The following is a 12339-nucleotide window of genomic DNA, read 5'->3' as shown; positions in this document are numbered from 1 at the left end:
CTGAGTCCTACATCCTGAGTCCTGCATCCTGCTTCCTGCCTCTTAGGTCCTACCTTCTGCCTCCAATGGCCTCCGTCCTGCCTCCTGCGTCCTGCCTCCTTCGTCCTGCCTCCTACGTCCTGCCTCTTACCTCCTTCCTCCTGTCTCTTGCCTCCTGTGCCGCCTTGCCGCGTTTTGTGCTTTTAAAGTTGAAGTTTAAGAGTATTAGACTTCAAAGACTTCATGTTCAACCAGTTTATTTAGACTTCCTCACACATCAGTTCTGGTTTGCATTTCATTTTCAATAATCCTTAAAAACAAACAAACACATGCTTTAAATTACTTTTAAAACTTTCCTTTCCCCTGGATTTTAGTGTAAAAAATAAAAAACCAAAATATGTGTCTCTCTTGTAGGATTTCGTCTCTTAATGTCTAGAAAATTGAAAAAATAATATTACATACACACACACATAAAACCTGCTGTTCACAGTAGAGCGTAGTGAGTTAAAAACACATAAACTAAATTAATATTCTTTCCATGGGCTGAACATTCAAACTCACAACCCGAAGAACGACACAAAGAAAACAACAACACATTAGAAACACCTCAAAATGTACAAAAATATACCCCAAAAAAACCCTTTTGTTCTCTTGTGGAGACAGAAACCTGTTGCATGATTATAGAAACGATGAGTTTCACTGTGAAAAGTAGATAAGAAATCACAGAATCTGCGTCAAAACTCGCGTCGCTTCACAAGGATTCAGTTAAAGGAACGTGAATCATCTTCAGTGTTCTTCTTGCTGGCGGCTCTCGTGTCGAGAACTCTGTCGCTCTGTTGTTGTTGTTGACGAAGATTTTTTTTTTTTTTTAAAAAGACAAAATAAACGAGGAAATAGTCGGACACAATGAAAACGTTCACGTAAAAAATTGGGCGCAAAAGCAACAAGTAAAGAAAACCACTTTTAGAATAGGCGTAAATTTAAAGGGCCGGTTCACAGTAAAGGAAACTTTGTAGCAAATTAAACAGTTTTTTATGACTGAAGGCGCTAATGAGTGAGACTTGTTATCTACTCATACACTTTAGCTTTTTTACCTTTTTTTAACTTTATGAATAAAACAATTTGTAAAGGCAATAATATCAATAAAAAAACAAAAAAACTTTAGCTGTCATTACTCAGAAAACATATATTATCTTGATGAGTTTGAGGTGTACCGGCCCTTTAAAAAGCCAACAGACAGCCTTAGATTGTGAAGTTCCCGCTGCTTTTGAGATCTCAAGTCGCGAGATCTCGTCCGCCCGCCCGGTTTTCCCGGTTCAGTTCTTTCCTTTCAGATCCGATTGGACATCATGCCGGTGTTGAGCTTCAGGAAGAAGGACTTGAGCTTGCACAGCGGGCAGCGCGGCTTCTTCCTCCTCTTCTTGCCGCCGTTGTCCTTCTTGTAGACGCCGTGGTATTTCCCCTTCCCGTCCTCATCTTCCTCGTCGTCCTCCTCGTCCTCGTCCACCCATGGCGCCCAGGCCCCGTCGCGCCGGCGGGGGTCGGCGCGGGGGTCGTCCGGCGGGAAGTACACCGGCACGGCGGTCCGGTTGTAGAAGGCAAGACGGCCCATCAGCCGCAGGACCACGTCCGGCCGGCGCGCCGCCAGGTCGCGGCGCTCGCACGGGTCGGCCGTGATGTTGAACAGCCACACGTTCTTGAGCGCCGAGGAGGATGGGAACAAAGAGACGCCGCGCTCGAGGTCCCACCAGCGGCCCGGGAGAGTGGGGAGCACCTGGGGGATCAGACACCTGCAGTCATTCTGCAGTTATACACTCTTCGACCAATGGAGGACTTTCTGTGACTTTCCATGACTTTTCCTCAAATTTTCATGACTTTCAACCAAATTTCCGTGATTTTTCATGACATTTAACCAAATTTCCATGACTTCAAACCACATTTCCATGACTTATGATCAAATTTCCATGATTTATAATAAAATTTCCATGACTTTTGACCCAATTTCCATGACTTTTTATGACATTTAACCAAATTTCCATGACTTATAATCACATTTCCATGACTTTAAACCACATTTCTGTGATTTTTCATGACATTTAACATAATTTCCATGACTTTTAATCAAATTTCTATGACATTAAACCACATTTCCATGACTTTTAACCAAATTTCCATGACTTTAAACCTTGAAAATTCCCATCGTCAAAACATTTAGTGAAATTTCGGGGGTTAACTAACACTATTCAAAAAACATATATTCTCTTGTGGTTTTGAGTTGAACTGGTCCTTCAAAAGTCAACCTCCAGGACACCAGCACTGTGTGCTTCAGGGTGAGTTACCTGCGGTGGGACCCAGTCTCCATGACCCGGGTCTCCCGTCAGCAGCTTCCAGTCTCCCACCCTTATGGCTGCCTGGACCGACGCGTCCCACGGCGCCTCGGGCGACCACCGCGCGGCCGGGCGGGACGCGTTCCGGTACCTGTGATGCGACCCGAGCCGCGTGTGGTTGGATCGAGGCGGTCGAGGCCGCGACAGGTTCAGGTTCTGGTTCTGGGACGTGTTCCTCCTGGACTTTGACTTTGACTTGAGGCGCGACGGCACCTGAGATTGAGGAAGAGATGTCGCCGACGCCGGCGGAGCGCCGCTGGAGTAGAACCTGGGACGTGGGTTGTGACGCGACGGCCTCTGGTGCTGAGGCTGGACTCTGGCCTTGGGTTTGGTTTTCGGCTCCATCTTGGCTTTGGGTTTGGCTTTCGGCCCGGCGGCGTGACGGGGAAACGTCCCCGTTGGTTTCTTGGCGGTCTTCAACCGGAACGCCGACTTCTGCATTGGTTTCTGCCTCCTCGTCGTCTTCTTCTGGATCTTCTTCTTCTTCTTTGGTTTCTTTGGGTCTTTCAAGAAAACACACAAAGTTAAGTTAAGTTAAAAAGTTAGTTTGACTTAAGTTTACAAAACACGTTGCAATATAAATACTGTATATTTGCGTGTGGGCGGGGCTTATATGCATAAATGCATATATGCATTGGGCAACCTTAGCATGCCCGCACTTTAGCATGCCCGCACGTTAGCATGCCCGTCTTTCAGAGGATCGGTGGTTCGAGCCTCAGCCCTGGTAAAAATCATATCAAACTGACTATTTTTGAATTTTTTTGGACATGTGATAAACCAAAGTATGAATAAATTTGTCTAGAAAAGTAACCGTTTGTCCGCTGATCTTCGAAGTCGACTAAAGACTGAAGCGGCACGAGCGCGCGGCGGTTTATTCACGGTGTAGTTACCGGAGACGGCGGGCGCGCCGGCGTCCCAGTCGGCGTATTGAGCCGGCGGCTTGTGCAGCGGGTCGATGTTGTGCAGGATCTCCTGCCGGGGGGACTCCTTCCCCTCGCTGATGGCGGGCCAGACGTCGAACCCGTCCAGGCCGACGCTCTGAGGGGGGAAAACAAACAGAGGCATGCAGATGTGGAGGGACGGGAGCTCGCTTGATGGATACCAGCACATTTACTTTGGACGAAGAGGTTCTGCATGAGTCACTGTGATCTCGAACCGGAGACAAAATGTCCTCGCCCGACTGCGTTGGCGCTGCGAACGCACTCGCACGCTTTGCCAACAACCCTCTTTGTGAGCTGAACACAGACAGGAGCACTTATCTCAAAGAGCACCTCTCGGCTCAGGAGAGGAAACAAAGACAGTTTTACTGGAGCGCCGCGACCCGGAACCTGAGCCGAGCCAGAGGTCCCAAAAAAAAGACGAGGAGGATGACGTAAACGCCGACGCACCGATCCCAAAATACTCTGTGAGGGTCTTAAAGTAACAAAATGTCCAGCACTGCTCTCTCTGCCCGTGTTCACACTTTTGAATCTCCCGATAAAAGACGTACAACATACAAGTTACACGCGGGCGAAAAGCATGTGCATGCGAACAAAAGCACATGCGAGTGACCTCCGCTGACCTTGCTGGCGTCGCCCCCGGCCAGCCCCACCAGGGTGGGGAACCAGTCGGTGATGTGCAGCAGCGCTTTGGAGACCCGCCTCCGGCGCCTCAGCAGCGGGCTGTGAACAAACCCCACGCCGCGGACCCCACCTTCCCAGTACGTGCCCTGCAAGCCAGGCAAATCAAATAAAAAATGAATACATGAATCTGTTTTTAGGAGGGGAAACGCGTCCACGAGTGTTACTTTGAAAGCCTCAGACATATGGAGCTCCACCTTCCGGCCTCGCAGCGGCCAGTTGCTTCCTCCCGTGAACGGCTGGGCGCCGTTGTCGGTGGAGTAGACGATGACGCTGTTCCGGTAGTAGCCGTACTTCCTCAGAGCGTAGGTGACTTTGCGGACCGCCTCGTCCACCGTGGACACCATGGCGGCGAACTTCCTCCTGTTGACGTTGGCCATGTCCCGGTACGGGTAGATGTAGGACTTGGGCGTCTGCAGAGGGGTGTGCACGGCCTGCAGGGGAGTTGTGTTGTTTTACTGCTCATTTATAACTGTTTGTTGTTATTTATGTTATATTTAATGGGGCAGAACTCATTGTAATGAGATAAGATAAGAGATAATATTCCTTTATTAGTGCCGCAGTGGGGAAAATGCAGGACGACAGCAGTGCTGCGACTTGTTTATGATTAAATACGACTGCAGATGTAAAAACAGTAACACAACCAGCGACTCAATGTAATAAGAATAAGATATTGCTTTATTGAACTGTGTGATACTTTTTGGGTTTCTGTATTTGTTCCGCCAACCCATTTTCTTCATCTTCTACTTCAGTGAGTCTTTTCCTACATTTCCCAGAATGCTCTTGGTGCTTAAGTTTGACTTTTTTTTTAATTGTAGCGATACGATACCTGGAGGGAGAGCAGCAGGAAGAGCGGCCGGTCCGTGGGGTCGTGGCTCTGCAGGATCTTGCGCGCTCGCTGCGTGAACAGCGTGGTGGAGTACTTCCCCTCCTGACCCCAGGCCACGCCCTCGTCCTCGTGGAGGTCGTACCCGCACAAGCCCGGGCCGTCACATGACCCGTAACTGTGGACAGACGTGGGAGTTACAGACGGCACAGACAACTATCAGGGCTGGTTAATTCAAAATATATATATATATAAATATATATATATATATATATATATATATATATATGTATATATATATATATATATATATATATATTTATTTTTTTTGTATAAATATATGTTTTTTTTTAATTAATAATAAAATAATATATAATGTATGTAACAATTTATATAATAATAATAATAATAATAATAATAATAATTAGACATAAAACAGAAATTATAAAAATATAAAATCAAAAATATATAATTCATTAAAAATAAATATATAATATTTAAAAACATAACATTAGAAAAAAAACAATACAAATAATTTGTCAAAAAAGTACAAAAACAAATTGACAACTTTTTAAAAATAAAGAATCTATTTTTTGAAGTAAAAAAATTAATATATTATTAATATATTTTGAAGTAAATTTTTTTTTTAAATAAAAAATAAATAAAATGTAATATAAAAAATATTCAAAAAACTAAAATACATGAATACAAATAAATACAAATAAAATGTGCTTTTACCTGTAGTAATCCACACTTCCTGTTAAAGAACCAAAGAAACTGTCGAACCCCTTCCTGGTGGGCAGACACGCCTTCCTGGAGCAACGAGTGAAGCGAGCATCAGACTTCTGTCAAACTGTTCTTTTAAAGCACGTTCCCCCACATTTCTTTGTGTATTGTGAAAAGAAACAAAGCTCAACATGAACGCTGAGCTGAGTGTTCAGCTGAGACCTCGTCCCTCCACCTGTGAAGCCTCCGCCTCACCTGTAGAAGCCCAGGTGCCACTTGCCCACCATGTGCGTGGCGTAGCCGGCCTCGCGCAGCCGCTCGGGCAGCGTGTCCATGTGAGAGGGCAGACAGCTCGGCTGGCTCGGCCTGATGATGGAGTGCTGTAGGCCCGTGTGGATCTGATACCTGGAGAGAAAAACAAACAAACAGAACAACAACAAGATTTATTTTTTCGTGATCTTCTGCTCAGCTGGTTGTGCAGCCTGACAGCAGCAGGAAGGAAGGACGTGCTGTTCTAACAGTCGCAGCGTGTCATCCCCCCCTGACAGCAGCCGGCGTACCTGCCGGTGATGAGCTGGCTGCGTGACGGCGTGCAGATGGGCTGCACGTAGTAGTTCTCCAGCGTCACGCCCTCGGCCGCCAGCTTGTCCAGCGTGGGCGTCTTGATGGTCGGGTTGTGGTAGCCGACGTCGTTGAAGCCCTGAGACGGAGCCAAGAGGGGGCGTCAATGCAGGACGGTGTCAGATTACAGATTACGGGTTTGCAGAAAAGGTCAAAATCGGCTTTTATTTGTCAATTCTTCAGCATGTGCAAACACACACACACACACACACACACATGCATACACACATGCACAAACACACACACACACACACATGCATACACACATGCACATGCGTACACACATGCACAAACATACACACACATGCACACACACAAGTATACACGCACACACACGCACGCATGCACACACACATGCACACACACACCTGGTCATCTGTGAGGATGAAGATGATGTGCGGCTGGTTCTTCTTCTTCTTCTTCGGTTCTGTCTCATCACTGTGAGTTTTCCTGTCGTCCTGGACCCGGTCCTGGTCCTGGTCTTGGTTCTGGTCCTTGTCCTGGTCCTGGTCTGGGTCCTGGTCTTGTTCTTCCCGCTGAGCGGACAGGCGGTCCAGGCAGAGGAAAACGCTCAGCAGGATGAGCGCCACGGCGGCAGCCTTCATCTTCACTGAAGACAACGAAGAAGAAGAAGAGGAGGAAGAAGACGAAGAAGACGAAGACGTAGAAGAAAACACAAGACAATGAGCTTTAAAAACGTTTCAGTCGGCAGAAGTTCACACGGTTGCGTCGCCGCCGACTGCAGATCATAAAACCTCGTCGGAGATGCGCTCGCCAACTGGGCTGAAAGTTTGATCTGAAACAAATCCATCTGGAGCGGAAAGCGCTCTGAGGAGGTCTCTGTGCTTTTAACCATTTAACGTCTCGTAAAGTGAACACGTTCTCACTCTGCGTCAGTGCCTCACTGTTTATTTAACGGGGGCCTTTTGCATTGTGCAGGGGGGGAAACATCCTCTGCTGCTGGAGACAGAATCACTTCTGCTGTTATATGTTATGTCGAATGAAGAAGGTGATGATGTCACATGTGACAGTTAAAGGGAGAAGTCTGTTTGTGTGTAATCTGGCACATTAAGTGACATATTACTTTATTTTAAATCATGTGAAAGCTCATATGTCACATGTTCTGGTGCAGGGCTGTCACATTATCCTGTATTAATGCAACGCTATAAGTAAATTCCTCTCGAGCGTTGTTTGTTGTGTGTTTTGTCTCTTTTTGTGTGCAGATTATTTACACGATATTGTCTATTATCGCGTGTATCGTTGACACAATATCGATATTTCATTCTCTAATGGTCAGTTATATAGAGGAAGTAAATACTTTTCTTTTTAAACTAAAACTAACCTTTCTGTGATGTCATTTGTGTGACACTTATATTGTGTTAATGTTTGCCTACTTTTTAAGTTGATCTCGTAGTACAACAACACTTTTTTGGATGGCAGTGTGTGTTGCAATAGAAACTAACGCATCTGTCAATTATTTATTTGATTAATCAGTTAAAAAATAACGAGGTGTGAGGGCTCATAACGTACTTGTTTCCCCCCCAACGGTAACAAAAAACACACACAAAGATATTCAGTTTGCAAAGACATGAAAGTAAAAAGTGTCGAATATCAGAGTGATAAGAACCTTCTATTAAAATGTAATCGTGGGATCGTGTTTTCAGAAGAACATCCAGCTCCCCGATTCCAAGAAAACAAAGAGGTGGTGACAGTGTGTGTGTGTGTGTGTGTGTGTGTGTGTGTGTGTGTGTGTGTGTGTGTGTGTGTGTGTGTGTGATTTATTAAAGGCTGATTCACCAGCTGTGAGCTACACACAGGAATGCTGCGGGACGTCGCCGGAGCTTCTCTGGAAAAGAACACGGTTGTTCATACACACACACACACACACACACACACACACACTTTACACACACATAAACACAGACACAGATCTTCAGCCGGTCTCTCATCTCAACAGATGTTTTGTGGGTCGATGTACACACATCTGTATCATCTATGACATGTTTACAAACTCCGAGGCCTCTCACACACACACACACACACACACACACACACACACACACACGGCTCTACTTGTGTGTGTGTGTGTGTGCTGCACATTAACTTCTTTCCTGTGAACAGATCAGACAATGCCAGCACAAAGTCTGGTCCTGGATTTAATTCGTTTTTGATGTCTGGTTTTTAATTAACTTTATTAGTACATAATATTTGTCAATAACATTTTTTTTCATTTACATTATAAATCTGACATCACATCCTCCAGATGTAAGAGACCCAAACGGTCCCCCTGTGATGTGCAGCATCTGTTCCTCACAGCCGTTGTTTGAAAAGCCAGGCCTTCAAATGATAATCAATACCTCGATGTTGGATCAATGGAAGTGAACGGCTCTTCTTCTCCTCCTCCTCCTTCTCCCCCTCCTCCGTCTCCTCCTCCTCCTCTTCCTCTCCGCTACTCTTCAGTCCATTCGTCACACTCCGGGTCTGTCTTCAGCTCGCCGAAAGTTTGGTTTGAAGTACAAAGTTTGCAGAAGACGCCGCATATCCCTCAAGTTTCCACGAAACCTTCCTTCCAGCCGGAGCGTGCACACTCCCAATGAAATACGATCAAAGTCAAGGTACCGCAGCGGCGCGCAGACACTTCCGGTTTGACTTGCCAAAATAAAACAGGTCACCTATCGCTCTTGTTATGTTTTATTTATTTGTGCCTTTTCTAAATTAAAAGTGAAAATGTAATATAACTAATTAATATCATTGTTTGTGGTCCTTTATAGTTACAGTATTGTCAAAATTCGTCCTCGCCCATTGATACAACATTTTACATTTTCTGTATGTAATTTTCCCACCGTGATAGTTTTATTTTGAAGGCAACATGCTTCACATCCGCTTGACTTCGTTGTATTTGTGTAACTTGACGGAGACAAAACAATTTACAATCCTTTAACGCCATTAGTTTAAACGGGTCGTGCGCTTATTTAACATCATTCTGGTTGTTTCTATTGATCACGGTCATCGGAACAGACTTTCCTGCGCGAGACAGAACATCGGAGAAAAACCAAGAGAGTCAATGGGGAGAGACCGGAAATACGTCAGATTGAATCAAGAAATGAAAGCTCGAGAAAAAACTGTTCCCGCGGTATAAACGACAAATTAATCAAATGATTGTGTATCAACATTTAGGTTTGAAGGAGATGTCACTGCAGTAAGGGTCCGCAGTTGTTAAATTTCGTATTTCGTTTGTCGAAACTTAATCTGACGGAGCAAGTTTCTCAGTCTGTGCTTTTATTTTGAAATGTATGAACATACATCCTGTTTGTTAAAGCATGCGCGTGACTCTTTAAACTTTAAAGGATGATGGACGTCTGGATGAATCAATGGGACGGATGGCAGTGCTTATTTAAAACACCTTCTTGTAAATTATTAAGTGTGAGGGGAATCATTATGTTTTCAACTATTTCTCTAAATTGTTTTATTTATCAATTTGTCTTAATTTGACACATTCAAACAGTTGTAGTAAAACAACTACATTTTAGACCTTCATTTTTCTATTAAACCAATATTAATTTAACTGCCAAAGCATTAAAGTTCGTGGTTATCATTATGGGAATTAAATACATGCATTCAGAGAGGCGTTGGATGATCCATTTCTACCATTATTAACAAAAAGCACAAAAAAAGGATGAAAAGTTACAACATATTTATTTTTAAATTACCTGAAACTAAATTATCAAACACCAGGTCTGAAGTATGAGCTCTTAAGTCAAATTATGAGCTAGTAAAAAATATTACTTAACAGGTGAGAAAGACTATTTCATGAAACAACTACAAACTCCACCCCTGCACTCTCACTCAACATGGTACAGTCCGAGTCCCATCTCTATAAAGCCCACTGGAAGCCGTCAATTCTGCTTCGACCTTTTTGGACTGAGGACCAGCAGGTAGCATGGAGCTAATTAGCAAACACTTTGTCAATTTAAGTAAATTACCACTTGAAGAACTTACATTACTTGTAGTCATAATTAATATAAGTGTAATTTCGTTAACAATGTGAATGATGACAGTATGCTAAGATGATTTTGTTTGCAGGTTAGCATGCTATATCCACATGTGCTAATACAACGCGGAGCTAAACAACTAACATTATAGATCCTTTGTGTCTGCAGGGTGTAATAAATAATAGAACAACAGAAAGTAGACTAGATGGGGGGCGGGTTAGCACTCTTAACCATAAGTTATTAATGCCAAAAATCATATTAAATCATACCCAACGTCCATTAATTGACAGCTGACTCATGTTGACTTAGATTAAAAATGGATTTTTGCTTCATTAGCAAAAGGCCAAGAGTCTCCTATTAATCCGTAACACTGAGAAATAAAATGGAGGGATTAGGGTTTAGCTTTGATTTAGGAGAAATTCATTTCAAAGTGTTTTTCAATTGTTTATTTTTTTAATATACATCTGCCTTACCATAGAAAAAAATATTTATAATCATAAAATTATAACTAATATGCATTATTTCAATTGTCATTCTTTACATGTATTAATTTAATTATCTATTTCCTATAATTCATCTAACCTCGAAAGAAGCAGATAAAGGTCTTTGCAGCTCTTTACGAACAACACACAAAACAAACTTCATTTCCCATGCTGCATTTCGAGGGGGGCGTCGTCACAAGCTCACGGCCGCACGCTGCATAGCGTGCATGAACCGAGCTGTTACTAAACTCAATAATAATATTCCCTTTCCCGTCCCGGTTCCCAGTCCTCCCAGTGCCCGCTGCAGACGGACAGGATGGCCTCGCAGGAGGACGACGACGCGCTGCTGTTCCTCATCTTCCAGCACCTGAAGATGAACGGGTACAAGAAAGCCGCCAAGGTGCTGGAGAAGCACGTCGCTCAGGTAAGTTCGGGTCCGATTCTTTTGGGCATTTGTGCAGCCTGACTCGGTGCCGACTTTATTCCAACCTCGCTAACTATTTATCATGATTATTCCTGCTCATATTGACGGTTATTTTATTGATATTCACCTTGAACTGACGTGCGCGTCTCTGCATGTTATATAACGCACTTTAATTAAAGAATAAATGTGTTTTTTTAAAATTAAAATGTGCATTTATTGCGGTCAGTACGTTGCTGTACATCTCGTGCGCGTGGAGAAGCACATGTCACCTTGTTGAGGCCTCCAGGAGGAAAAGAACATCATGTTACAGCAGCTGCATGGCTATAAAAACAAGCCTGCTGCAGGCCTGCCTCTGCCCACTGAGCCGTGTTCAGAAGCCCCTTACGGTTTTATCGTATTTAAGCTTAAAAGTTGTTAGTTTTGATTTCAGTGTTCGAGACCTACGAAGATTATTGGACGAATTAATTATGTGGTCGACGGTCATTTATTCGGCAGCTAATTATCTATCGCTATGTGCATTTTACTAGCAGAAAATTCACACAATGTGCTCGTGTGTCAGCCTCAATGTGAATATTTGACCCCTTTTGCTCAGTTTTTTGTAGCATTATGAATATTATCTTAGATGTTGGTGTTACAGCAGACCCGAGAGAACTCTGATAAAATTTAACTAACTGTATTCTGACCCCTCAAATATAATAATAACGACTACATTATGTTGATTAATAAGCTGTAATCTATGATAACTAGTGGTAGCTGCAGCCTGGAAATGCCCATAGTGCGTCATAGTGCATTAGCGCATAAACACTGCACAATTAATGCTATTTAATTAGTTTCAGAATATTCTATAACTCTATAAAACTTGAAAAATGTCAATTAAAATTGATTTAAAAGATCACAAATGTTGCATTTCTTATGTATTTGGTCAATAATTCAACCTCCCCTTGCTTTTTTTTTTAATTTTAATCCTCTCATATTGTCCGTTTTTTTGTGCTGCATGAATTCATTTCCGGGCGCTCGTGGCATCAAAGTGGAAAACATTCCTGATCCACAGGAAATTAGATTTTTCAAACTTTTTGGGTTGCAGTGACTTCCAGCCACTTCACCATAGGGTGTAACGTTCAGGGAATCGGGCTGAAAGTGGGGAAAAAGTGCTTTCATGACAAATTTACTTTTTATATGTATCGTACTTTTCAGGCTACAGTATTTTATTATTCATTCATTGTGTGTGTGTGTGTTAGGTGGAGACACCGGAGGAGAGCTCCAACCTTCTTGATATCTACACG

At 43.4% G+C, this 12339-nt stretch overlaps 2 protein-coding genes across 3 annotated transcripts in view; one reads left to right on the top strand and one right to left on the bottom strand.

Annotated features, from left to right (window-relative positions):
* Positions 1–234: 234 nt before the first annotated feature.
* LOC137780713 (arylsulfatase I-like) lies at positions 235–8718 on the bottom strand. Of its 2 annotated transcripts, XM_068568900.1 has the most exons (11): positions 8516–8718; positions 6527–6768; positions 6098–6237; positions 5793–5942; positions 5550–5624; positions 4815–4989; positions 4183–4419; positions 3928–4074; positions 3257–3404; positions 2319–2869; positions 235–1753 (listed from the first exon to the last, which is right to left on the bottom strand). In XM_068568900.1, the coding sequence occupies exons 2-11, from the start codon at positions 6761–6763 to the stop codon at positions 1310–1312; spliced, it is 2304 nt and encodes a 767-aa protein (XP_068425001.1). In that variant the 5' UTR covers positions 6764–6768; positions 8516–8718; the 3' UTR covers positions 235–1309. The 2 variants fall into 2 exon arrangements, with proteins under 2 accessions (XP_068425001.1, XP_068425010.1); XM_068568909.1 differs by lacking the exon at positions 8516–8718 and having other exon boundaries at positions 6527–6807.
* Positions 8719–10009: 1291 nt separating this feature from the next.
* LOC137802919 (cylicin-2-like) overlaps positions 10010–12339 on the top strand; it is a 13959-nt gene continuing 11629 nt past the window's right edge. The window contains exons 1-3 of the mRNA XM_068601115.1: positions 10010–10093; positions 10919–11056; positions 12295–12339. The exon at positions 12295–12339 is cut by the window's right edge and continues 11 nt beyond it. Coding sequence (XP_068457216.1) covers positions 10010–10093; positions 10919–11056; positions 12295–12339 — 267 coding nt within the window. The remainder of the gene's footprint in view (positions 10094–10918; positions 11057–12294) is intronic.

The sequence above is a fragment of the Clinocottus analis genome, unplaced genomic scaffold (genome assembly GCF_023055335.1).
Source record: "Clinocottus analis isolate CAN_PGR_092001 unplaced genomic scaffold, fCliAna1.0.p SCAF_11, whole genome shotgun sequence".
NCBI classification, from domain to species: Eukaryota; Metazoa; Chordata; class Actinopteri; order Perciformes; family Cottidae; genus Clinocottus; species Clinocottus analis.
The sequence above is the reverse complement of the archived record's forward strand: the minus strand, read 5'-3'. Positions and strand labels throughout refer to the sequence as shown.